This window comes from Syngnathus leptorhynchus, chromosome 20 (genome assembly GCF_054491065.1).
Source record: "Syngnathus leptorhynchus isolate UIUO chromosome 20, UIUO_Slep, whole genome shotgun sequence".
In the NCBI taxonomy this organism is placed as follows: Eukaryota; Metazoa; Chordata; class Actinopteri; order Syngnathiformes; family Syngnathidae; genus Syngnathus; species Syngnathus leptorhynchus.
The window spans coordinates 6001796-6024747 of record NC_141214.1 but is presented as its reverse complement, the minus strand read 5'-3'; the positions used below and the strand labels follow the sequence as shown (position 1 = coordinate 6024747).

Genomic DNA, 22952 nt, shown 5'->3' with positions numbered 1-22952 from the left:
GACTTCACACTTTGGAGATCTGTGTGAGCAGCAGTGAACAGGTACAAAGAAATACTTTGAAAATGAGTTTATGTACAGTATATGCTCTCATACATATCAAGCCACAAAAAAACAGGAATTGACTGTAAAAGGAAACCAGCTGGTTCACAAATACTTTAATGTCCATTATAGATTGCATCAATTGATTCCAATGTCTTTACTGTCATCGATCAGCATAGAAAAGTGTCTGTTGTTCGCCAGTTCCACGCCGCTCTTGGCCAGGCTCGAAATGGGCGTGGCCATACTGTTCGCTCTGTCCATGCCGGCGGCCATCGGGCGCAGCGGCGTCACGCCTCGGTTTTGAATCACCGAGATCTCGTTGTTCTTCAGGGCCAGGCCGTTGGTGATGGCGCTGGCGTAGCGGCTCCAGAAGCCGGCGTCCACGTGCATGGCTCGAGCGGCCAGGTCAAACTTGACGGCCTCTGAGCCCAGCAAGGCCATGGGGTTGTCCACCGACAGGCGTCGGCCCCTCCTAGCCGGCGCGTTGTTCCACATGTGCGTTCCCATGTGAACCTGCCAAGGAACGACAAAAACGACCGACGTCAAAAGACGAGGCACGCTAATTACAAAGTTAGCTTTTGTTCGGCCCTACCTTCAGATTGCCCTTGGTGGTGAAGGCTCGGCCGCAGACGGAGCAGACGAAGGGCTTCTCGCCGGTGTGTGTGCGCTCGTGGATCTGCAGGGCGCTGGCCGAAGAGAAGTTCTTCCCGCAGGCGCTGCAGTTGTGCTGCTTGGGAGCCCGGCGAGGAGGCACTGGTCCCAGTAAGGCGGCTATCCCCGAGCTGGTGACTGATGGGTAAATGGCTGACACGTTGACACCCGCCATCTGGTGCGGTTCTGTGTAACCGTTCCCCTCCAACTTTATTGATCTGGTTGAGCTGCTGGTCAGCTGGTGCGCGACGCCTTGAGTTACCAACTCGCCTTGGTAGTCAGTACTTTGTGCAGGGGATAAAGGCGGTGTCACGGGGGGGCTGGTGGTTCCCAGATTTTCCATTCCTTTCTCAGTGAAAGAACATTCAATCTGAATCTGGTCATCATAACCATTGGAGGAGCTGAGCTTCATCGTGGCGTCAATCAGATGGCTCTCTGGCGAAGATTTTGGAGGACTGATCACATTTTCAAGCTCTTGCATTTCCTCTGCGTCATCGCCCTCCACAAGGTCATTGCTCCCGGGACTGTCCGAGCTCTTCTCGTCCTCTCCCTCCATCTCCCGAAGCCCGTCCAACAGAGCCGAGTCGGGGATCCGCCCCACCATGTGCATCCGGATGTGTTGTTGAAGGATCACGGCGTTGGTGAACCTCTTCTGGCAAATGGGACAGGAGTGTAGCACCTGTAGCGGCGGGTTTTCCCTGTGAAGGCCCAAGTGGGTCTTGAGGTTGCCCCTAGTGGTGAAAGCCCGGCCGCACACCTTACACTTGTAGGGCCTCTCGCCAGTATGAATGCGGTAGTGCATCTTGAGCGCGCTGGGGCAGCTGAGGACTCGCTTGCACAGGACGCACTGGTTGACGTCGCTGATCTTTTTGTCGATGTTCTCCACCAGCTGCTGCAGCTTTGAGGTTTCCGAGGTTTGCATAGACTCCAGGAGAGCGCCCGGGGAAAAGTCTTCCGGCGAGGGCGAGCTGGAAGCGGGAGACGCCGATGTCGCAGGTTCCGGCGTTGTCGCTAGAGATGCGTTGCTGCTTTCCTGGGTGACTTGCAAGATCTGCATGCAGCTTTGTGGTAGGTGGATCTCCTCTGTTTTGATCCTGCTGGATGCCTCCGTCTCCCGGTTGGACTGTCCAGTGTCTGAAGCCGGAGACAATCTCGGGCTCGGCGGCACCTGCTCACCAGAAGGCGGCTGGTATGAAGATTGAACAGATGGCGCAACACTCGAAGGCTCACCGGAGCCTCCCACGCCGGTTCGAGCCACGGAAGCCGACAAGGTCGTTAAGACAGGCTTGCTATCCAGCCACGAAGAGACGGCTTTCTCTGGCGGCACGCTCATCCCGTAGGGAATCCCAGAGCTGGTTGGCACGTTGTCCAGATACTCTGGCACGGGGTATGGGTTCATCTGGACTTGAGGATACTTGTCTTTGTGCCTCTGGAAGTGCACTTTCAAGTTGCCCTTAGTGGAGAAGCGATTGCCGCAGATGTTACATTTGAAGGGTCGCTCTCCAGTGTGCGAGCGCAGGTGGATCTGCAGGGCGCTGTCGCTGCCAAACACTTTGGCGCAGAAGCGGCATTTATGCTTGAAGAAGGGCTCCTCGGGGCCGGGCTTGCTTTCAAACGATGGCGACGAAGCGCCGGGCGCCTTGGTTTTCCGCTGCTTCAACATGGCCACCAGCGGGTCCAGCGCATTTGCCGAGGCGGCCATGCCGGCTAACGGGTTGGGGAAGATGACGCCGCTGGGGGGGCTGTTGGGCAGGAAGGCGACGCCGAGAGGATTCTCAGAACCGGCGTAAGGGGGAATAAATGCAGAGACGCCGCCGCGACCGGAGAGGGATGGAGTCGAGTTTTCCGAAGAAGACGCAAAAATACACTCTCTCGATGCAGTTTGCGAGGGGAGCTTTTGTGATTTTTCAGCCACGGCTGACAACGAAATAGTAGCTTGGCCGTCCGGCGCCTTTCCTGATAGCGGCGGGGCGGACGCCGGGTTTGAATCCTCCTGCTTGTTGATGGTGGCCACCTGGCTGCAGATCTGCTCGATCAGGTGCAGCTGGTGGACCTGTTGCCGCTGCAAAGCCAACAAGTGCTCCAGGATGAGCGGGATGGCGGCTGAGCCCGACCGGCTGCCCGCCCCTTGGGAGAACTGGGCAACGGCCACCCTGGTGCTGTGCAGGATTTCCAGGGTCACATTGGTGCTCGGCAGGGCCTGCCGGGTCTCGACGGAATCTACCGGGGGAGGGCTGGAGGGGTATTTCTCCACCGGCTTGAGTTCTACCTCCATCGCCTCGTCCAGGCTGTCACAGTCGGTCAGCGCCGATGAATCCACGCTGGGGACCGGCGAGGGTCCCGCGGGGGATTCGCCGCCGCCCCTCACCGAGCGATCCTCCGCGCAGGATTTCCGATGCTCGCTCAGCTCGTTCCAAGTGAAGAACTCGGCGCAGCATTGGTGGCACACGTGCGTGTCCTCGCCGCTGGGGGAACTGCCCGTCCCGCTGGGGTCTTCTCGTTCCACGTCTTCAGCGGAGTCTGGCAGAAAGACGAATGCCACGGGATAAATATTTGTCACACGGTTGCGTGGAGAACCACAAGAATTTGGACCTCCTTTGGAGCGTATGGCAAAACATTTCTATTCAAATACTTTTTTAACCCTTTTCCATCAATCCTAATGTTGATTAAACATTCACATGCTGGGGGTCTTCAGTCACTTTAACACCAAATGTTTCACACACACGCTCGTCCTCAGATGTTAATAATCTGCCGGAAAAATCAATCAGGTTCAATAAAGTTATCTGACCTCCCCGTTGTGCGTCGAGACAGATAATCAACATCCATATGTGCCATTGATTTGGCCTTGTGTTTATTTAATGGAAAAAAACAGGAAACGAGAGGCCTTTTGGATTTGAGTTTGAATAACAATCGCTTTGTCCGCGACATTGAATAAAAGCTAAGAGACGAGGACTTTTCATTCAATCTGTTCAGGCTTCGCGCCATTAGAGGAACATGCGGCTCGGGAAAAAAGAAAAAAAAAAGAAAACAGATGGAAAGAGTCGACTTGACAAAACTCTTTGCTGCACCAACTTGTGTCCAGGAAAATTAATACGACTTGATCCAAAATTGTAGATCTCAATTCATTAGATTACCTTGAATTTGATCAAGTAATTGGGCCCAATTGTCACAAGTCGAGTCGATAAAGACAATTTGTCTGCCTTGGGAAATGTTGAAGAAAAAAAAAAAAAAAGCTATCCACTTTTGACAATCCAAGTGTGCAATTAGCAGCGAGTGAAGGCGATCCATGCCAAAGTAGGGTCCTGTCAGAGGTAAACAATCAGCAGCTCACCAACTGGGTGGTCTCGGCCGAAAAAAAAAAAAAAAGGCGCGTTTCCAGGCTCACTTTACTTCCAGAGAAAACAAAAACGAGGTGTTTTCATTTTATTTCCATCTTTGAAATATTTGTCCAACTATAATCCAAGGCGTGCGTGTATGCCGAGGGCTGTAATTCACTCCGTATAATAAGCCGAGCAAGGCGGCAGATTTACAACCGTTCCTGACTCTGTGGTTTTAGAAGAGGGGAGGGGACAGACTCGCCTCTCGACCTTTCAACCTCCCATGTACTAAATGCATTACGATGCGGACACGAGCGGGGCCGACTGAGGTCGTCAAAGGTCAGGACCCCGTCAATGACGGACGGCCGCTGCTTAAGAAACGGCGCTGACCAACTTAATATTTGTGAAATGGATCTTATTGCGGCAATTAGGAGTCATTTATATTACGTTACAATCAAAACGGTGCTTTTTATTTATTGTTAATTCAATCCCGGCAGCATGAGAAGTTTCGAATAACATCTGCTCACCCCGTAAATGAATTGAATTATACGGCATAGATGATGACAGAAGATAACATAGACTAGCAGATCTGCTCACGCATAAAAGTAATTCAGAAAGAGAATAATAATACACAAACTTGATGCGGAGTTTGGAAAAAAAATAATAGGTGAGAATACAATTTAGCATGTCAATATAAATAGTTAATATTTGATTAAATAATTAAATGAAATAATAAAGTTTAAATGCTAAGAACCAAACATTCAGCTAAATTATAATAATTTAGCATAAAACTTGTAGACAGAGGTTTTATTTTGAATATATTTGTAGTTGTTTTGCTAACTTCAGTGCAATTGTTTGTACATTTTAGCAGAGATATTTGTTTTTAAAAACTAATTCAATCAAAAGCCATCAGAGCACTTTTCAAACCTGACATATAAAGCGCTTAAAATTTAAATAATCCCCAAACAAGAAAACAACAAATTAGGAAGCAACGTGAACTTTAATGTTCAACTTGTTTTGAGTAGTGCCAAAGAATTGCAATTTCATCGCGCGCAACTTCCATGCACGGGAGCGAACGTACCGTCATAACGGAGGAGGCGGAAGCCGCTCCGGGGCTCGTCTCGTCCGGCCCGAAGATGCTGCGGCTTAGCTTGCTTGCGCCGGGACATGTCTCCGTGTGCACGCAGCGCACCGCCGCCTGGCCCACCGTCGTCGGCTCGCAGCGACTGGCAGCCGCCAAGTGCAAGCGGTCTGCCTGAAATGAGCGCACACGGAGCCTGCGCTGTGGACGCAAGCCGGTGGCGATTGCGCATGTCAGCCTGATGATGGAAGGATGATAGAAAAGGGGGTAGGGGGGGGGGGGTTGGTGCTTTTAGGACCCTTGCTCGCGGGGGGGGGGGCTCTTCGCACGTATGGAAATGAAAGATGACGTTCAACAACTTCCCCTTTGGGGGGGGGGGGGGGGGGGGGGCGATAAGCGGCTTTTACGCACAACTCCAAAGGAGTCCAAAACGGAACGTCCGCGCATGCCACTTTTGAGCCCCTTTCCTGGGCGTCGCATGCTTGGAGGGCCGTCAAACTTTGGCGCAAGAGAGACATCCTCCATGCGGTGATGGGCTGGAGGTGCATGGACCTCCCACATCTTCACCGGCACAAAACACACACAAAAAGTGTCAAAAAAAAAATCATGTTACACGATTTACATTGTAGTTTTTTTTTTATCAATCATATGTATTGTTAGAAAAAGCTTCTATTCTCGGCATGCTATGACGTCACGGAATTGCAAGCGGAGTGAAGAGAGTACTCGTTCCCACAAACAAAGCTGTAATCCTCCTTTTCAAGCGGCATTGTGCCTCACCTTGTAAACATGTGCTGTGAAAAGATGGACTTTGGCGAGGGGCTTCGGCACAGAATCGGTTGGTTGATAATTGCAAGTACTTCACACCACTATATTGATCGCCACGTCGTCTTCTGTCGCGCTGCTCCGAGGAGATAAGGGGGACCTTCGACAGTCCTCCGAATATCATCTCTTCGGGGAAACTATCAAGTTTGCTTATGATGAATGGCCGAGCCTCGCCGGGTCGAGCCGCTTATCGGGATCCTTGATTTGATATTGATTTTGGCTAATCGGACCCGGCCGCAACTTGACCGTGATCTCCTGACGCCATTTCGACGGTTAGCTCAAGTATTTCACGTTATTTAAACACACTGGGACAATATTCCAAAGAAATATTTGTGGCCTGATAGCACAATCAATGCGGCCTATTTGGATTTGAATTGAAAAAGCCGTCAAATGTGACTCCGAGCCCTCTCGAATGACGGAACGTCCCGCTTTTCTTCCGGCTCCTTTGTTACATCTTTTTTTAAGGATGTTTTACAAAATGGCAATGAGCCCAAAACAAAACGAAAAAATAAACATGGCTTCCCAAATGGGACAACTTTGGCTCGCTCGTATCCATTGCCCACGCAGCTTTCCCCAACACTAGCAAGGTTTTGACATCTGTGAGTTTTCTGCAAACAAAGCTTTGTTTGTGAGCCCTTGAAAAACTTTGGGGTTTTTGTCCCAACCACTCAAGCTCCATCCTGGTATAAATTTGCAAAACAAGCCCGATTGTGCGGGGCGGGCACGCGGGACGCATACAAATAGAATCCCCCCCCCCCCCCCTTTCGTTCCCGTGCACGGCCGGCTGACTAATGTACAATAAATCAACAAAAGGCGCTTTAGTTGCGAATCCGGTGTATGCGCTGTCATTTTATCTTTTTTTCTTTACTGTATTTAATTGCAACTTTTTCCCTGGTAACACGACACCGGCTCTTTCAGAATCTAAAGAGGAGATGGATAAGAATTTCTCCCGCTTCCTGCTCCGTTAAAAAAAAAAAAAAAAAGTTCCTCCCAGCAGCTTTTTTGGCCACGGGGGGACTAAAGTTACAAGTGCGTGGCATTTAGCGGGGAGCTGGGACGTAATTGGAGGCTGCGGGGGGACGGATAAGGACAGGCTGCATGGGAAAGCGGGAAGTTGGCAAGCGGCTGCGGGTCAGCGGCGCGCCTCCGCCGCCCGAACCCGCTGCACCAGGTGTCCACTTAATTCAAATGATACTATTATTCATAGACAGAGGAAGAGCATTGAAGCCCCCCCCCCCCTCTTCCAGCCCCCGCCTCCCCTTCCAACTCCCACTGCTCCCACCAATGATTTGCAAGTGAATGCAGATATAATCCTGGAAATATAAGTCTCCATTAAGGCTATCCCGTTGAGCAAACAAGGCGGCCATTGTGTGGCGTGTTGTGTTTATAAGTCACAGTCTGGGAGGAGGTTGGGGGGGGGGGGGGGGGGGGGGCAAGGGGGCAAATAAAGAGCAACATTGAGGGGGCCATGAGAGATTTGTGTCACATGACAGTCAAGAGCGTGTTTAACTTCTTGCCGTGACAGTGACACTCTTATATAGTGTGTGAATATATATATTCGGGATGTGCTTCCATAAAACACGATTCGGAATATTTCTCTGGAGTGATTCAAAGATGGCACCATTTTTTTTTTTTTAAAGTGGAACAATTCGGTTTGTTTTAGTCTGGTTAGCTCAAGAAGGGGGTGATGCAATTTTTGTTACCTTTTAAGTTAATGTTAAGCGTACATGATGTAGTTGACATGCATACCAGGTGGCTAAATAGGCGTGACTAAGTTTGAGAACGGCTCAAAGATGTTCAAAAATGTCCCCCCCCACGTTGCCATCTGAAGTTCCCATGAGGCGTCACAATCCAGTGATGATGTATGAAACACAAGCTTTGTCCTGCCACACTGGCTAATTATTTGACAGATTGGGGCCCTGTTGTGTGAGGAGGGTGGGGGCCGCAAATAATAAAGAGACCACTTGCAAAAAAAAAAAAAAAAATCCCTCAAAGCCTCTTTTTTTCGATTCTTTGTGAAACGATTTTATTTTTTTCATCACATTTTGGAATGGGAAACTAAGGAAGATGTGTTTTTTGGAAAGGGGGGGGACGGGAGGGGGGCAGCAGGACAGCAGTCAGTGGCACGTTAAAAAGATTTTCTCAAGCAGAAATATTTAATCTTCTCAGGGAAAAAAAAACACAGAGAGGACAAAAAGAAGCTAATCATCCACGACCCTCTGACTCCATAATTGGGAAAAAAAAACAAAAGATGATGTAAGTTTGCGGGAATATATCTGCATGCATAATTATGAGACCTTCTCATCATTTCAATGGCACGCTCACCACATTTACATTTAAAAATGAAAACTTTGCCAAAATTTACAGTCAAATTGAAAATGAGGGAAGGGGGAAAGCCATCCAATCAGAGACGACCTCAAAATTGGATAACCAATCACAACATGGAATTGCCTCACTGCTTCGTTTTACATAAATAATCTTAATTTTTTGCTGAGGTGAGAGGTTGGTAAAAGAGGGGGGGGGGGGTCGAAATGAGAGGCATTCTTTCATTTGATGGCCCCCCCTCAAGTGGCATATGGCTGGCCATTGTCTTCATCTGCTGAGCCAGAAGTGATGCAATTTGTTGGCGTGTCCCGTCATTTCGCAAACGACCCGTCCCATTCAGGCCTCCAGGAAACAACGGCGCAAAACACAGAAGGGCGGCCAAAAAAGCTCGCCCAAGCGCTGCCAAATCACGGCGAGGAAGGGTGGGTAGGCGGGCTTCGAGTTAGCGATTAGCGGCGGCTACGAGGGACTCGCCGCTAACGATAAAACCGCACAAGCACTTTGGCTTATGACTTGCTTGGCACAGCTGCTCGGGTCTTCATTAACAACGAGCAGTTAGCTGAAATTGAAAATTGGGAATGACCTATGTGGGGCAGTTGAGTCCTCTGCCCCAAGTTGCCTAGCAACAAGTGAAGGAACATTTGTAACCGAAAGCTTGCAACCAACACATGAAAGCAGCGTAAAGTGCGTCTTGTCAATCGTTTTAGGCGCCGGGCTCACTCTCGAGTCGCCGTCGTTTTTTAATTAATTGAGCCGGGCCCGCATGCGGGACGGGCTCACCTTCAAAAAGCATCGTCGGCACTTTTTGGCATGACCTCACATTCTATTAAGACATCTAGCCATTCTCTGACCCACCAAAAAAGATTGGTCAATGACAGTCAAATGTCTCATTTCCTGTTTGGACAAAACACAGCCTTTTAGACGTCTATGTCCGTCATTGTCTAATATTTCAAATGAATGATTCAAAGGAAAAAATGTAAAAATACTTTTTTTTTTTTTGTGGAAAGACATTTACAAGAAGCATTTTAAGCAGACAAACGATTTCTCCCTGCAGGTCACTGACACGTTCATTTAAGCCAAAGGTCACAGTCAAATTAATGGACCAAAAAAAAGAAGAGAAAACAGCCAAAATGTAATTAGTGGACACCTCTAAATTGGACAACTAATCACAAGACTCGGGTTTCATCCATCATTTGAATAATTGATCATCACGTCGGGTAAATCTTGCATGGGCGGAATCATCTATTCTTTCGTGCGTTTTTGCTTCCCGACTTTCCGTGTCCTTTTGTTGTTGTTTTTTTAACTCTGACGGGCGGCCCGCCAAGTTGCCAAGGGCCAATTCTGCCTAGTAACAAGTATTGGTGCAGAAAGAACATGTTGATTTCTCGAACTCCACTGTTGGCTGTCAAAAGTGTCGCAGGTTAAGTCACACGGCCATCTTAGCTTTGGCATCAAGTATTTGCGAGGTTCCGTTTTTATCGGGCTTTCAATCAGAACGAGCGGCCATCTATCATCTGGCAGATGCTCGCCGCGCACAATATCAATCAGAGGAGGCCTCCGACACCTCGTCTTTGACCACCTTTTTTGTCATTTACTAGCTTTTTTGTTTTTTTTTTGCCGCCACCTTTTGATTTCAATCCTATTTACACAGGCGGCCATTTGCATTTCCTAAGGCTGAGAAAACTTCAAATGCAACGAGGCCTCCACGACTTCTCTGCATATCAAACGATCTTTCATCTGGACCATTTACTAAGATTCAACCAAAAAAAAAAAAAAAAAAAGAGCTCAGAAATGACAAGGAAATAATTGAATATGAGGCTGATTATGACAACGTCATAAATGTATTCCGCCGCGTTTCAAGTTGCCTCTTTTATGCGTCCGTCTTATTTGCATAAATAACACTACGCCACCTTTGATGAAGGTGAATAGAGATTTTGGATCTTTGATATCAAGCACACAGTATATTTGTTTGGAAAAAATATTTTACAGTTGATTTTACGAGAATCAAATAGATTTGCAGCGATGACCCACCGAAAATTTTTTTGTCACTTGTTGCTAGGCAGAAAGTCGACACCAGAAGCTTCAAATGATTTTGTTTTCTGAAACTTGATGTGATTTCACCTGCTGCCACCAGAAATGATTCCAAATCAAGTGTTCGTCGATTGTACCCACCCTAACCACTAGAGGGCAGCATAAATAATACTTCCTGACGATTTGATGATGAAAGACCTTTGCGACAAAGCTGTAGGCATATTAGTCATTTTTCACGGATGTTAATAAATAAATGCCTGCAAGCAATGTTAAATGCATATATATATTGAACTCAAATATTTTTTTTAAATTTATTATCAATGAAAACATCACCCACTATCTTCTACTGTGCAACTCAAAACAAAACAAAATAATCAATCATTATTTTTTTTATTTCCACCTCTAGAAGGCGGCCATGCAAGTAAAAAATACATGTAAGAAAAAAAAAAAAAATTCCTAATGTAGCTTTTAGTCCACACTAATAGATCAGACTAGGTAATGGACCTTTGTCACGGCCTGAGGGCGACAGGCGTAAACGTGAGCGTCGCACACGCACGCACACACGCACACGGCTACACAATCCTAATTGCTAACGATTAGCCCCCCAAAACGTGTAAGTGGAACAATAAATATGGCTTTTTAAGCGCGCCTTTTACAAGCCAGCCCAGACAATCTCCGCTAATCATTAGCAAACAGCCCGACGTGCCGTTGCGGAAAAGCCGATCAAATAAAAAGCCCAGAGTTGAAAAGTGCTCATCAACCAGGCGTGAAAGGGCAAACAAAAGCTGTATTTCACACAAGTGCCAAACATACTGACTGGTGAACGGAAATGCTGTATGAACGCAAACTATATCATAAGAATAAAATTAAAATAAACATCTTTGCTATGTCCCGACTAATAGTGGTTTGAAAAGCAACAAACACAAAAGCATATATTCTTTATCCTCCTGTAACAATGACATGACAATGCATTTAATAGTCAATTTCATGGGCGTTTTTCTTTTGTGTGTTAGCATGACAAATTAGCATCAGCTTGAAAACAAATAGTGACCAGGCCAAACTGTAAACGACAACAAAAGGAGAGTAAAAAGTGCTGGAGGCAGTTGACGTCCTTGGGTTTCAAAAGTTTGACAGTGGAAAGCGCTCTCTGGCTCTCTGTCGTTTGTCCAAATGAGGCCCATTTGATCAATTAAGTGCCATGGAAATGCTGATTAGGCTGATTAGCGCACACGGTCAAATAATGCATCGTCTGCCTTTAAAAGTCAACACGGTCAACGATGGAAAACTAGCAACAAAACACTGTGACGACCCCTGACCCTGTGGATTCCGAAGCATCTCTTTAAAAATCAATAAGCTCCCTTCTTGGATTCATTTGACTGTGATGTTGGTTATCTGCAGGAATCAAATAGTGGTTCCAAAATGAACAGAACCTTGCTGTTTTTTTTGTTTTTTTTTTAAGATCACTCTTGAACAAGGGAATAATCTCACCCAAAGAGATTGACACTTCATTTGGGGGATCAATATTTACAATTTTGTCCTTTCAGGAAGATCTGCTCCACGCTATCCTCCTCCTAAATAAGACGATCATATCTCCGTCGCCCTGGAATGAGATTCCTTACCAAATGGCGCCTTTTCCCGTGTGGACTCTGAGAGATAGCCGAGCAGCTCAATGTGGTGGGAACGAGTCCGGACGGGTCATTAATCAAGCGGGGGTGGAGGTGACAGCCAGGTGGGCTTCCATGACTTGCATCTTGGAACATTTCAAGAGTCTGACAAGAAACAAATACGCAAATAAATACATATCATTCATAAATTTGGAGTGATCGATGAATGTGGCCAAGTGCTCCTACAAAATCAATTCATATCCAATTAACCCTTCCGTGTTTATGGCATGTTTAATAGGCGAGCAGTGATACTTTTCCCAAAGGATGAATAAAAAGCATCCTACCATTTAGGGAAAATGAGGGACAACTGAGAATTACACAGAAATCCAATCTGGAAACAGTTTGATACAATTCTGACCTCTACTGGTCGGAAGTGACTAAGGTCATTTTAACAAAACGTTTGTAATAAATTTTAGGCCCATCTGAGAGTTCCATTATTATTATTATTAATTCAGGTGATCCTTCCATTCTAAAAAAAATCAAGTTGGAAGTCTGTCTTGACTAAGACTGATACTTTTCTTTGTGTTTACAGTTGACTGTCTGGCATGGCACTTTTTCATCTGGGTCGGCCCACTTTGGATAGAAAAGAATTCCATTATGTGAAACAAAAGCAGTAGAGTTCCACTCACATCAAAGATCGAAGGAAAAGGTCTTCAGTTGCATTCCTGCAATTTGCACCTCATCTCAGCTGTATGTAAAAGTCAAAAAACAACACCTGGTGGGGTTATTTACATTCATCTGTACTGCAGGGAACTCAAATTGCCTCGGACGACCGAGCGAGCAAATGTGTTTTTTGTGTTGACGGGGATCAGAAATGCAAATGCGGTACACCCAAACGACAAAAGAATGAGATGGCTCGTCCCAATGCCGACTGATCTCTCTCACACAAACACTCACTGTGGGTGTCTGTAAAACTAACTGAAATGTGCAAAACAAAACGTTCACTGGTGAAATAATGACTGTGTATTGCTATTTGGAGGAAAATTAAATCCAAAGTGACCAATGATACACTTATTCTCAGTATTCTCAAAGCAAACAATACATCAATAATAGCAATATATATCATTAGTATTATTATTATCAGTAGTATCAATACATATTATTGTTATTATTATTATCCGCAGTAGCAATGCGTATTATTATCTTTATTATTATTATCATCAGCAGTAGTATCAAAACAATGACTGTGAGTCAAAGTATTGCTATTTGGAGGAAAATTAAATCCAAAGTGACCAATGATACACTTATTCTCAGTATTCTCAAATCAAACAATACATCAGTAATAGCAATATATATCATTAGTATTATTATTATCAGTAGTATCAATAAATATTATTCTTATTATTATCAGCAGTAGCAATGCGTATTATTTATTATCTTTATTATTATTATCATCAGCAGTAGTATCGATACATATTATTATCATTATTATTATTTAAAGGATGGAACTTCTGAAGTAGTCATACAGCATTTTTTTTTTAAACTCATTGGGTGTCATTTATTTACTTTTTTTTTTTTAAAGACTCATTGAGTGTCATTGCTGCTGCCATGTTGAAATTGCCACATGAAATATTTTCATGCCTTGAACTGCCCAAGCGCCACGCTGATATAACCATCATGCAAACATTATTCGGTTAACAGACTATTTACACTTTTTTTTGTTGTTTCGAGGATGACTGGAAGTCCTCAAGTGTCCATGCATGCAGCTAACGACCCATTCGAGTATCAAAAGCTCCCCATTAACACCTGCATGCACACACCCTCCATTGTCCCAGCGGGCCTTATAAAGTCCAGTGTACTTTTTTGAACTCCTCATACCTGACTTGAGTGAGCTGCTGAATCATGGCCCCCTCCAGCAACAAGTTGCGATCTCAGTTTCCTCCTGGCGTTGACGGTGCCCGCCGTGAAGTTCTCCGGAGGAGCACCACATATCTGGCTCGGATTGCCATCATCCTCCAGGACGCCCCGGATAAAATGCTCACCTTCATCCAGGTAGGTTACAAACATCTCGCACGCACATAAGGAGTTGTTTCTTACCTGGTTGCATGGAACAACTTGCAGCTAATGGACAGGATGGGCCCGCTGGTTCGACAGGACAGGAAGTCCATCGAGAATAACATCAGAGTGTGTTTGTCCACCAACAAGTGTTTTGTCAAGGTAAGATAGCCAGTCCTGCATCATTTCTTTTTTTTTTTTAAAGGGAATAAAAAATTCCAATATTTTAAAGCGGTTGACAAACAGAACACGTTGGCCAAGCAAATGTCCAATCAGCAGTTTGGCCTGAGGAATGTGAGGGGAAAGAACCGCCAAGAAAATTGGAATAAATGCATCTGATCATGCTATTTTGCTCAATACTGCCCTCTGTCGTCGAAAGTACACTTGAGTTTAGTTCCGTGAAATGGTGTGTTTTGAGTTTCCCTTTAAGTGTTTAGAAATACTGAAACATCATTTTATGGTTGTCTATGTCCAGATTCCTTTGGTCCCTGACTCCCTGGGCAGCAAGCGTAATTTCTGGAAGTTGGAACTGAGTCTTATCACCACCAAAATGGTCCGACGTCACTTTAAGGACATCATGGACTTCTTCCCAGAGCTGAGCAGCCGGCGTGAGGACAGTGGGGGAACCTCCCCCCCTCCGCCGCCATCGGTCCAGATCAGCTGCGAGGTCAAGTTTAACGGACCCTTCTCCATTGAGTCTCTGTTGAAACGGGACAGTCCTGCCCCTACCAGAACTCACGAAGCCTGCGTGTCCATACAAAGTGAACATCATCTTGATGCCCAGAAGCGCTGCCTGGATTGGGATGCAGAGCATCTCCCTGGGTACTACTGCAGTTCCGTGATATGTCCGCCAGAGGGCTCTACCTTCAATACAACAAGCAAGCGATTGTGTATAGGACCCCCATTTCCCATTTATTCAGTCACTTCCTTTAACCAAACATATGTCCAATATCCTAATTATGATCCCCACCATTTCCGTTTGTGATTTTCTCTAAACAGAAGCAAAAAGAATTGCACTTTTATCTGTTTTAGTTACTTTTTTTCAAATGGGATGCGCATGTGATGCAGTCTAATTCTTATTACCACAGTAGTCATCTTTTGACGTCATAGTTTTCTTGTCATTTTGTATTTTGTCCCACGTAATAGCATATTTTTATACTGTATTTTAACAATTAATTTGTGAGATTGTTTTAGAATGTATTTCATTTTTTTTTCATCCATTTACACTCAACAATTACTTAAAACATCTGAAATAAAGTGCTGGTTGTGGTTGTGAACATCTCGGAGAGAAAAAAATAAACAAACACACATTGAGTAAGTTGGGCAGACAAAATGTATTTGGCTTCTGCCGTCAAGTGTAACTGGCTGGTGAACTCCCATTGAATTTTCCAACAAACTTCAAAAATATTTCTATACAACTTTTCATACTGGGGTGGTTCAATTGGTCACATTAACAGACAATACACGACTCAAAAATGTTGATCAACTTCAGATTTCTAGCTTTATAATAAAACTATAAACCTTTTGAAAGCTTTGTATACTGATTTAACTCACACCAGGTGACAAAAAAAAAAAAAATGTTTACACCTTAGCAAATGTGCATCGAACGTTGTGTACTCTAACCTACTCCGTTCTTGATCATTTCTGGACATTCAAAGTGGTTCGGGCAGGGAGGGTGCAGTGGGATAGAAAGAAGGTGGAATGACATAGGGTGGGGGATGCAACCGTAAGGGAACCCCGTAGCCTTGGTACCCAGGAAAACCGCCCGAACCCACCAAATACGGTTGCGTCCAAGATGGCGTCTGGATCACGGGAATTCTTTGGAATTCTGTTGGAGACGCATGATGTCCTCCAGCATTCGTAGCAATTGGCGGTGGATTAGCCTGGGGTTGGTTTTCTTGCTTTTGAGTCGGCGACCGATCGTGCCACTGCGCGTAGGCGGAATTGAACCACTCTCGTGCGACGGGGGCCTCGGTTTGCCATTCGGGACTTGGATGGTTGATGGGCGGATCGAACTGGTGAGAGACACCAAAGTCCTCCGCGACCGAGTCAGCGAGCTCAGAGTCTAAGTCTGGTTTCAGGTGGTCCCGGGGTGGTCTTTCCTGGCTGAAGGACGTTCTCTCTAGCAGCAGCGGACCTTCGGTGAGCGGAAGCGTGACCTTGAACACCACCTGATTTTTGCCTCCGACGCTCTTGACTTTGGGGCCTCCTACCGTGGTGAAACAAAACACACAATAAGCACACGCATTTAAGAGTTGCCACTGAGAAAATGAGAAGAAAAAAAAAACAACACACCTGTCTTGGCTTTGTTCCACTTGCGTGCCGTCGGGTAGTTCCTGTTCCAAAGCCTGTTGACGCCTGCGAAGGAGTTGAAACTCAAATTGGAACACAGATTATTTCGCAGACTATTTGTGTTTGTCAAAAGCCTCGATTCTACTTACACCACTTGTAATTTTTGCTGGCCAGTTTCCCGCAGAGAAACTGCGGTGCTTTGACCACCTACAAACACGACATGTTTCAAACTTCAGCGTCAACCCGAGCGGCAACAAACGGGAAGACGTGTCAGAAGCACACGAGGCTGACTTCCATGTCTCCTCGTCCCTCCTCGCGCTCCGCCCTCTCGGCCAGCGACTCCATCAGTGGAGTGCGGTCGGCGACGTTCGCTCCTGCCGCCTCCACCAGCTTACGCCGTGTTTCCATCTAGCGCGGGGTTGCAGGTTGAACGTCCGTGTTCTCGCTCACGCCGCCTCGTGTCCGAAAAACTGACCAGGTAGCTGCGCGCGTGACCCGAGCTGCTGACGTGCTGGATGAAGACCCGCGTGTGGACCCGAGTGCGGCAGCAGTGGCACAGGAAGCAGTACGTGCGACGGTCCTCCTGGCAGACGCACTCGGTTACCCTGAAAAGACCTGCCGGGCCGAAGGGGGCTCAGCTGGCGAGCGGTCCGCTTGCGAACTGAAGAAAAACGACTGGAACTGACCGATGAGAGGTTTCTTCCCTTTGTAGCGATCGCGCAAGATGTGGCCAAAACTCCGAGTGCTTTCTTCGGCCCGAGAAGAACCATTACCATCTGCCAACTGCTCCTCGTTGTGGCAAATGGTGACCACCCTGTGCTCCTCCTCCTCTTCCTCTTCAAGCTTGTCGTTTGAGTGGCTCTCCGGCTTGGCGGGTCCGTACATGAGAAGCTTACTCAAATTGATTGCTTTGAAAAAAAAAAATAGAAACATGATTTAATACGCAACAACGGGAGGTGATGCATTCAAGAGTAGCAGAATTACCATCGCTGTCACTGGCGCCTTTCAGCATCTCAAACGTGGCATCCTCGACTTCGAGCAACTTGCAAACAAAAGACATAAAATCAATTGATGGGGTTTTTAAACAATGTCAACTTCCTCTTTAGGTCATTTCAACTTAGCTTAATGATTTTTTTTAAGGACACACCTTGATGTCTCCGGGTCCCTCCTGGTCCTCCAGCATCCTGGCGATGTCCATCAGGGGCCAGGCCAGCAGAGACATGTCAGCGTCGCTTTCCTTCACACCCGACAGCAGCTGGGGATGTCGGGCTCTCTGTCCGGCAAACACCAAAGCGTCTTAGCCGGCTACGCTAACTAGCGCCACACGTCGGAGCTGGTTACTAGCTGGTTGTGCGGGTACTTGCAGTGTAATTGTAGCGATGGATGCTGCCCATGATGTGGTTACGCATGTCGCCTTTGCTCAGCCGACACGCGCACACCTCGCAGAGGTACACGGGCTCGACACCTCCACGCGAGCCCGCTTTCACGCATTCCGTGATACTGCGCAGCCCTGCGGGGACGTCAAAAGTCAATCGTGACCAAAATGAATGTCAAGTTAACACAAATGATGAGTTAGTACCGATTATGGGCTGCAAGCGTTTGCTGTTGTTCAGGTACACCTTCAAGGACTCAAACAGCTCGCTGGACAGGCCTGCAAAAAAAAAAAAAGCACCAGAATTAAAATTGGGGTCTTCACACATGGTGGGGGATTTGGTGTGCAGGACCTCTTTGTGTTCCAGCCTGCATGTTGCTTGAATTCGGATTACAGACCCAGCCAGTTGCAAAGGGAGGGCCGGAAAATCCCTGAGAAGAGAGATAAGGCAAATATTTCTTATTTTGACGTGCAGGTAACAATGTGGCCTCTGTTGCGGCTTTCACTTAACTTTCAATTGAAATACTGACATTTGTAAAGAATTTTACAGAGGTGAGAGTTCGCTTCCTTGGCCAAAAGCTTTTGCAAAAGGGCGCTCCCAGACACGCACAGAATGTGTGGCCCTTCCTGGCTACTTTTGAGTTCATTGCATTGGGTGGCGTTTCCACAAATGTATAGCTTCTCTTGTTCACAAGCAGTATGGACATCTCATGATACATTCATAACTTTTGTTAAGCAAGGATGTTTTTGAAAGCCAGACGCTCCCCAGTCAAGAAAACATCTTTGTTTCCATAACATTCTTTCTCGGTTGCACATTGTTGGGCACAAGGTCAAACTGTCACATACAGATCTATACTTAAATAGAATACAATGATATTTGACATATTTCCCAACAAACTTTAAATTGAGTTATTACTTAGGGGCTGTCGTGATTCATTATACATAAGATGGTGTCTGAATTCCGTTAGAAAAGCGAGTGAATACTAAAAGACCACACAAATGACATAAATGTAATAATTCAATCGACCAATTTTTCTTATTACACAAGTTGTGTGGACACTTCCGATTGTTCGGGCTGTAATTTTAATAGAAAGGTAAACCGGGAATGCTTTGAAATCAGATTGATCAAGTCTCATGTCGAACTTCACAGCAAACCTGTTGCTTAGTAGGAATAAAAAAGAACTCACGTTCAAATTTATGTTTATTAGTTAGTTTGAACATTAATAATAATCTAATCTGTGATGCACCTCGAACGATATCGATTTAGTTTAAATAGACGTCGAGAAAGTCTTATTGTTGAAAAACGACGTTGCACGTCGCCGCTCTTTTCCGTTTATCAAACCGAAACTAAATAAAAAGCGAGCACGTACTTTCGACTTACCTCCGGAAAGTTGAGCCTTTACTTTGTGTGCAGCCACAACTACCTAAAAAGAGTGACAAAAACTTTTTAAAAGCTCGTTTTTTTCCGAATAAATCTAACCCGCGTGGACATTTGGGGCACTTTTTGAGTGGCAGCAACTTCATGATACAACTTCCGCCCGCTTATACATTCTGCGCATGCGCAAATTGCAAATACGATTTAAACGTACGTGAAAATGTTTTATTTACGCATGTATGTATCGAAACGTCATGTTGTATCTGTTTCTGGGGATTTTCCTAGTTTTGCAAAATACCCTCTGTATCTTTACTAAGGGAGGTATTAAAGTATCAAGGCTGTTTACAAATTCAAATGTGGCCCGAGAACACAAATGTTTGACCAGGATCACAAGAGCCACGCTTTTTTTTCTTCTTCTTTTTTTTATTTTATTTATACGTATATAGTAATCTATTTTTTAAATGTAGTTCAAAATAATAAATTGCTTTATGAAAGAATCTTGTTTTTTTTTGTTAGGTTTATTTCCCAAAATAACATAAAGACGCTTCCAGTTTCTTACAAGGAGAATAGGAGAGCCTTACGTATCCACCCTGCACTTATGTTACTGAGTTACTGCAAGCAAGCATTAGCAGAGAAGTTCCTTTGCACATTATTTCATCACATCATCTAAAAGCAGAAAGATCATCTCAGATGGTTTCCTCATAATGCATTCTGGAGATCAGCTGGGGCCAAGCAGAGGCAACAAGTTTCGGTTCCTCTGCTTCTGACCCTTTCCACAGCAATCACAGATGTATAATAAAACAAAATAAATCATAACGAAATATCATTCCTACGGTTTTTAAGGGCTCAAATTCATCCAGATATCAATGTTCATGATGCAACTTCCAACCGGTGATAACCACTGGCTTGATTTGTTTAATCACACAAAACCAAAGAGAACAAACAAGAGATTTTCCACTTGGGGCGGCCATTTTGCATTTCAATTCGTTCTTGCCTAACCGGTACCTGGTTAATTCCTCGCTAATTGCACGGTACTATACAAAAACATCTGTGTTTCCAAATGCATTGTGACGAGAAAGTCCTCTGAAAGAATTCCAACACTTGAAGAAGGAGGAGCAAAAATAGTGAACAAGAATCCAAATGTTTTCTAACCCAGCTCCAGAACCCAAAGACCACTAATGGGATATATGTTATATATGATCAATAGATTCGATGTTCCTAATGGAAGATGTTCGTTGTATGGCAGTTCGACCTTGTGCCCAGGGAATTTCCAACCGATATGGAATATTTAAGAGAACAATTTTCTTGGTACAGGATGCATATGGTTGGAGCCATGAGTCTCTTGAAGCAAGAACATCCTGGTTTGAACAATGACATCGTTGAGAGGTCCATACTGCTCGCCTTAACCAATAACATCATGAGCTGAACGTACTGCTGTGAACATGAGAAGCTATACATTTGTCTAAACTCCACCCATTGCACTTATTCAATAAAAAGGGGCCACCTTGTGGCTGGAGCTCTTCAGGCCACACACAGGATGTCCTACTGCAGAAGTTGTGAAATTCTTGGTAAATGTTGAAGAACCAAGAATCAGCATGAGCTAACTTATCAGGTGACCGTTTCTGCCTCTCATCCAGAAACAGGCTCAGAATTGATGGAAACAGCTAAAAACAATAGAGGTTAAATAACACGACAATCATTTTGATGAAGAACGTCATTCCATTCCTTTCGATGGAAAAAAAAAAAACATTTGTGAGTGTATCTCAGGGCACCTGTGTACTTTTTTTGCCCAACAACGGCGTTGACATCAACAATGGTGTCAACAGTCACAGTACGCAGCTGAAATTTTTCGACCCGACTCCTCATTGACACTAGGTTTAAATCAAACATGGCTGCCTTGTTATTGTGGCTCAAAGGAAGCAGAAAACGTTTTACCTCCCAACTTGAGAGTATTCGTCTGAAATGAAAGAGAAGCAAGAGGAGATTAGGAATGGTCACAATGTTCTCTTTGGATGTTCCTGACGGAGCAAACATTTGTGTTGCTCACCTTCTATGCATTTGAGACGCTTGACAAGGACCACCACCACCACCACGATCGCCGTCACCACCACAGTGACGATCACCAACGGGCGAACGATGTCCACCACTTTCATCCAGTTTTGCTTTTCTTCATACAGGAAAGCGCGCGCGATGAAGAGAGACGTGAACGACTGCTGTCGTGACACCGAGCCGTCGCGAGAGCCCCACAGCCAATGGGACGTGTCGGAGTCACGATAAACGCTCACCCTGGATGCGCGCGTTGCTCAGGATGCTTGTGGCGTTCAGCTTGATGACGAGGTCTTCCGAGACGCCGGCCAGCCGGAACACGCATTCGTACTCCCGCTCCGCGGCGGGCGTCACCTGCACTTTTAGGTGGACCGAGGTCTGGAAGGTTCCGTCGTGGTTGGGGAGGGTCGCCCCCTTCTCCACGTCCTCATGGATCTCCTCGCCGTTCTTCCTCCAAAAGAGGGATGATGTTTTGGGGTAGAAACCCGTGGCGTGGCAAGTGACAGGAGAGGAAGGCGTCTTCTGCAGGAGATACACCTTGGGATGCTCTGTGCTCAAAGATGGAGGAAAACGCATGAGGAGGGCAGGAAAGATGGAGAGAATGCAAAGGGAGGAAAGACAAAAAGTGTGTGTGTGAGGTTGAGAGATGGTGTGAGAGGCGACGTACCGGTTCTCATCAGGTAGTCCCTCCCGTTGCTCACATGCTTCTTCAACTCAAAAGGACACACCTCAGTGAGGATCATCTTCCTGACTTGATTGTCCACGTCTAATTGGTCAAACTTCAATTTGGTGACGAAAGCTTGTGGATTTGCTGCGATCCATGTCATCGTCTTCGCCTCAAATGATAGGAAGTCTTCTCCATCGTAACGGATGTGCTGCCAACCATTAACCTCACCCGTCTCATCGTCCCATTCACAGCCTCTCTTCACCTGAATCATGTGAACACCTGAAAGGATCGCACGCGAGATTCAGTGACGATAATCGGAGAGGAGCCAGCAGTGACAAGTGTACCAGCATATGAAATGAATTTGACGAGCTCACGTAAACAAACCTCCAGTTTGGTTGAAGCGATTTTTTGCGGTTTCAATGTTGCGTTTCATGATTTGCTCATTCTGCATATTGATCTCCGTCTCTCTCTGCCAAAAGTACAGCTCATCTTCTGTGATCTTGTTCACCCAGTCATGTTTGGCTTTCGTTTCCCTGTGGTCACTGTCATACTGCAGAATCTGAACGTCGTCAACATACGCCACCAGCAGGTACTCTGGTAGCTTTGCAACTTGAGAGCACGTCTTGAAATAATTGAGCGTGTGAATGACTGAAAGACAAAAAAAAAAAAAAGCGACACACATGATCTTGCTCTTTTTTCACATTGGGTAATCTTGTGCAATTCATATTTGCAATTCGATTGGATATTGTGTACATCACTTTGATTTGTATCGTTTTTAACTAAATATTCCAACAGTTATTATAATAGCATTGTTTCTGCCTAACTATGAGAGAACGAGTCTCCTATGTGGAAGAATTTTCCGCTCATGAAATGTTGACGCAGCAGACATGTGAGGAATATTTAACAAACAAACAAACAAACAAAAATGCCGTCAGTTCAAAATCAAGAGCGTCAATCTTTAGAATAATAAAACGAGTTGGAAGAAAAGTACAACTTACCAAGCGTCACGCTGTGTATTTGCACGGCCGCAATAAATAATGCAAGTAAATTCATTCCAAGCATCATCAAGTAATTTTTGCCATTTTAGTCAAGCGGAGGATTTGCTGAAACATAGGACTATTCCAACTGGCAACGCAGAAGGACAGAAAACTATCGACCTACGTCACTGGTTACTACTTCCCACTTGAGCTAAATTAGGCTGACGACAATGAATGAATAGACTTGAATGTGCGTGTCAAAACTGGTTCTACTGGTACATGTATGGAGGTTAGCTTC

General features: G+C 45.5%; 4 protein-coding genes and 1 long non-coding RNA gene across 5 annotated transcripts; 1 reads left to right on the top strand and 4 right to left on the bottom strand.

Annotated features, from left to right (window-relative positions):
• Positions 1–166: 166 nt before the first annotated feature.
• sall3b (spalt-like transcription factor 3b) lies at positions 167–5176 on the bottom strand. The gene is made up of 3 exons (XM_085900846.1): positions 5089–5176; positions 632–3210; positions 167–552 (listed from the first exon to the last, which is right to left on the bottom strand). Exons 1-3 carry the CDS (start codon positions 5174–5176, stop codon positions 178–180), a joined length of 3042 nt encoding a protein of 1013 aa, XP_085756972.1. The 3' UTR covers positions 167–177.
• Positions 5177–10594: 5418 nt separating this feature from the next.
• LOC147041172 (uncharacterized) lies at positions 10595–14225 on the bottom strand. The gene is made up of 4 exons (XR_015062854.1): positions 13968–14225; positions 13749–13883; positions 12560–12618; positions 10595–12035 (listed from the first exon to the last, which is right to left on the bottom strand). It is a non-coding gene; the product is annotated as an uncharacterized LOC147041172 (long non-coding RNA).
• LOC147041171 (uncharacterized) lies at positions 13743–15410 on the top strand. Its single transcript, XM_085900190.1, has 3 exons — positions 13743–13922; positions 13992–14087; positions 14401–15410. The coding sequence occupies exons 1-3, from the start codon at positions 13773–13775 to the stop codon at positions 14908–14910; spliced, it is 756 nt and encodes a 251-aa protein (XP_085756316.1). The 5' UTR covers positions 13743–13772; the 3' UTR covers positions 14911–15410.
• LOC147041170 (uncharacterized) lies at positions 15127–19149 on the bottom strand. The gene is made up of 12 exons (XM_085900191.1): positions 18971–19149; positions 17942–18020; positions 17797–17868; positions 17582–17727; positions 17365–17490; positions 17202–17259; positions 16904–17125; positions 16693–16832; positions 16509–16625; positions 16367–16424; positions 16221–16283; positions 15127–16134 (listed from the first exon to the last, which is right to left on the bottom strand). Exons 2-12 carry the CDS (start codon positions 17961–17963, stop codon positions 15578–15580), a joined length of 1581 nt encoding a protein of 526 aa, XP_085756317.1. The 5' UTR covers positions 17964–18020; positions 18971–19149; the 3' UTR covers positions 15127–15577.
• Positions 19150–19463: 314 nt separating this feature from the next.
• On the bottom strand, positions 19464–22875 carry LOC147041169 (major histocompatibility complex class I-related protein 1-like). Its single transcript, XM_085900189.1, has 6 exons — positions 22676–22875; positions 22062–22325; positions 21678–21956; positions 21250–21558; positions 21012–21131; positions 19464–20921 (listed from the first exon to the last, which is right to left on the bottom strand). The coding sequence occupies exons 1-6, from the start codon at positions 22740–22742 to the stop codon at positions 20896–20898; spliced, it is 1065 nt and encodes a 354-aa protein (XP_085756315.1). The 5' UTR covers positions 22743–22875; the 3' UTR covers positions 19464–20895.
• Between the last annotated feature and the right edge of the window lie 77 nt (positions 22876–22952).

Bases quoted from the DNA above. Each gene is read 5' to 3' on its own strand.
- LOC147041170 (XM_085900191.1), bottom strand. From the start codon at position 17,963: ATGCAGGCTGGAACACAAAGAG. The intron at 17,728-17,796 runs GTACTAACTCAT...ACGTCCCCGCAG, and splicing joins ACGCTTGCAGCCCATAATCG to GGCTGCGCAGTATCACGGAA. The intron at 16,425-16,508 runs GTCAGCCTCGTG...TCGTGTTTGTAG, and splicing joins AGGGACGAGGAGACATGGAA to GTGGTCAAAGCACCGCAGTT.
- LOC147041169 (XM_085900189.1), bottom strand. From the start codon at position 22,742: ATGATGCTTGGAATGAATTTACTTGCATTATTTATTGCGGCCGTGCAA. The intron at 22,326-22,675 runs GTAAGTTGTACT...TTTGTCTTTCAG, and splicing joins AATACACAGCGTGACGCTTG to TCATTCACACGCTCAATTAT. The intron at 21,559-21,677 runs GTACGTCGCCTC...CTTTGAGCACAG, and splicing joins GGACTACCTGATGAGAACCG to AGCATCCCAAGGTGTATCTC.
- sall3b (XM_085900846.1), bottom strand. From the start codon at position 5,176: ATGTCCCGGCGCAAGCAAGCTAAGCCGCAGCATCTTCGGGCCGGACGA. The intron at 3,211-5,088 runs GTACGTTCGCTC...TCTTTCTGCCAG, and splicing joins CCGCCTCCTCCGTTATGACG to ACTCCGCTGAAGACGTGGAA. The intron at 553-631 runs GTAGGGCCGAAC...GTTCCTTGGCAG, and splicing joins CCACCAAGGGCAATCTGAAG to GTTCACATGGGAACGCACAT.
- LOC147041171 (XM_085900190.1), top strand. From the start codon at position 13,773: ATGGCCCCCTCCAGCAACAAGTTGCGATCTCAGTTTCCTCCTGGCGTT. The intron at 13,923-13,991 runs GTAGGTTACAAA...AACAACTTGCAG, and splicing joins AAATGCTCACCTTCATCCAG to CTAATGGACAGGATGGGCCC. The intron at 14,088-14,400 runs GTAAGATAGCCA...GTCTATGTCCAG, and splicing joins CCAACAAGTGTTTTGTCAAG to ATTCCTTTGGTCCCTGACTC.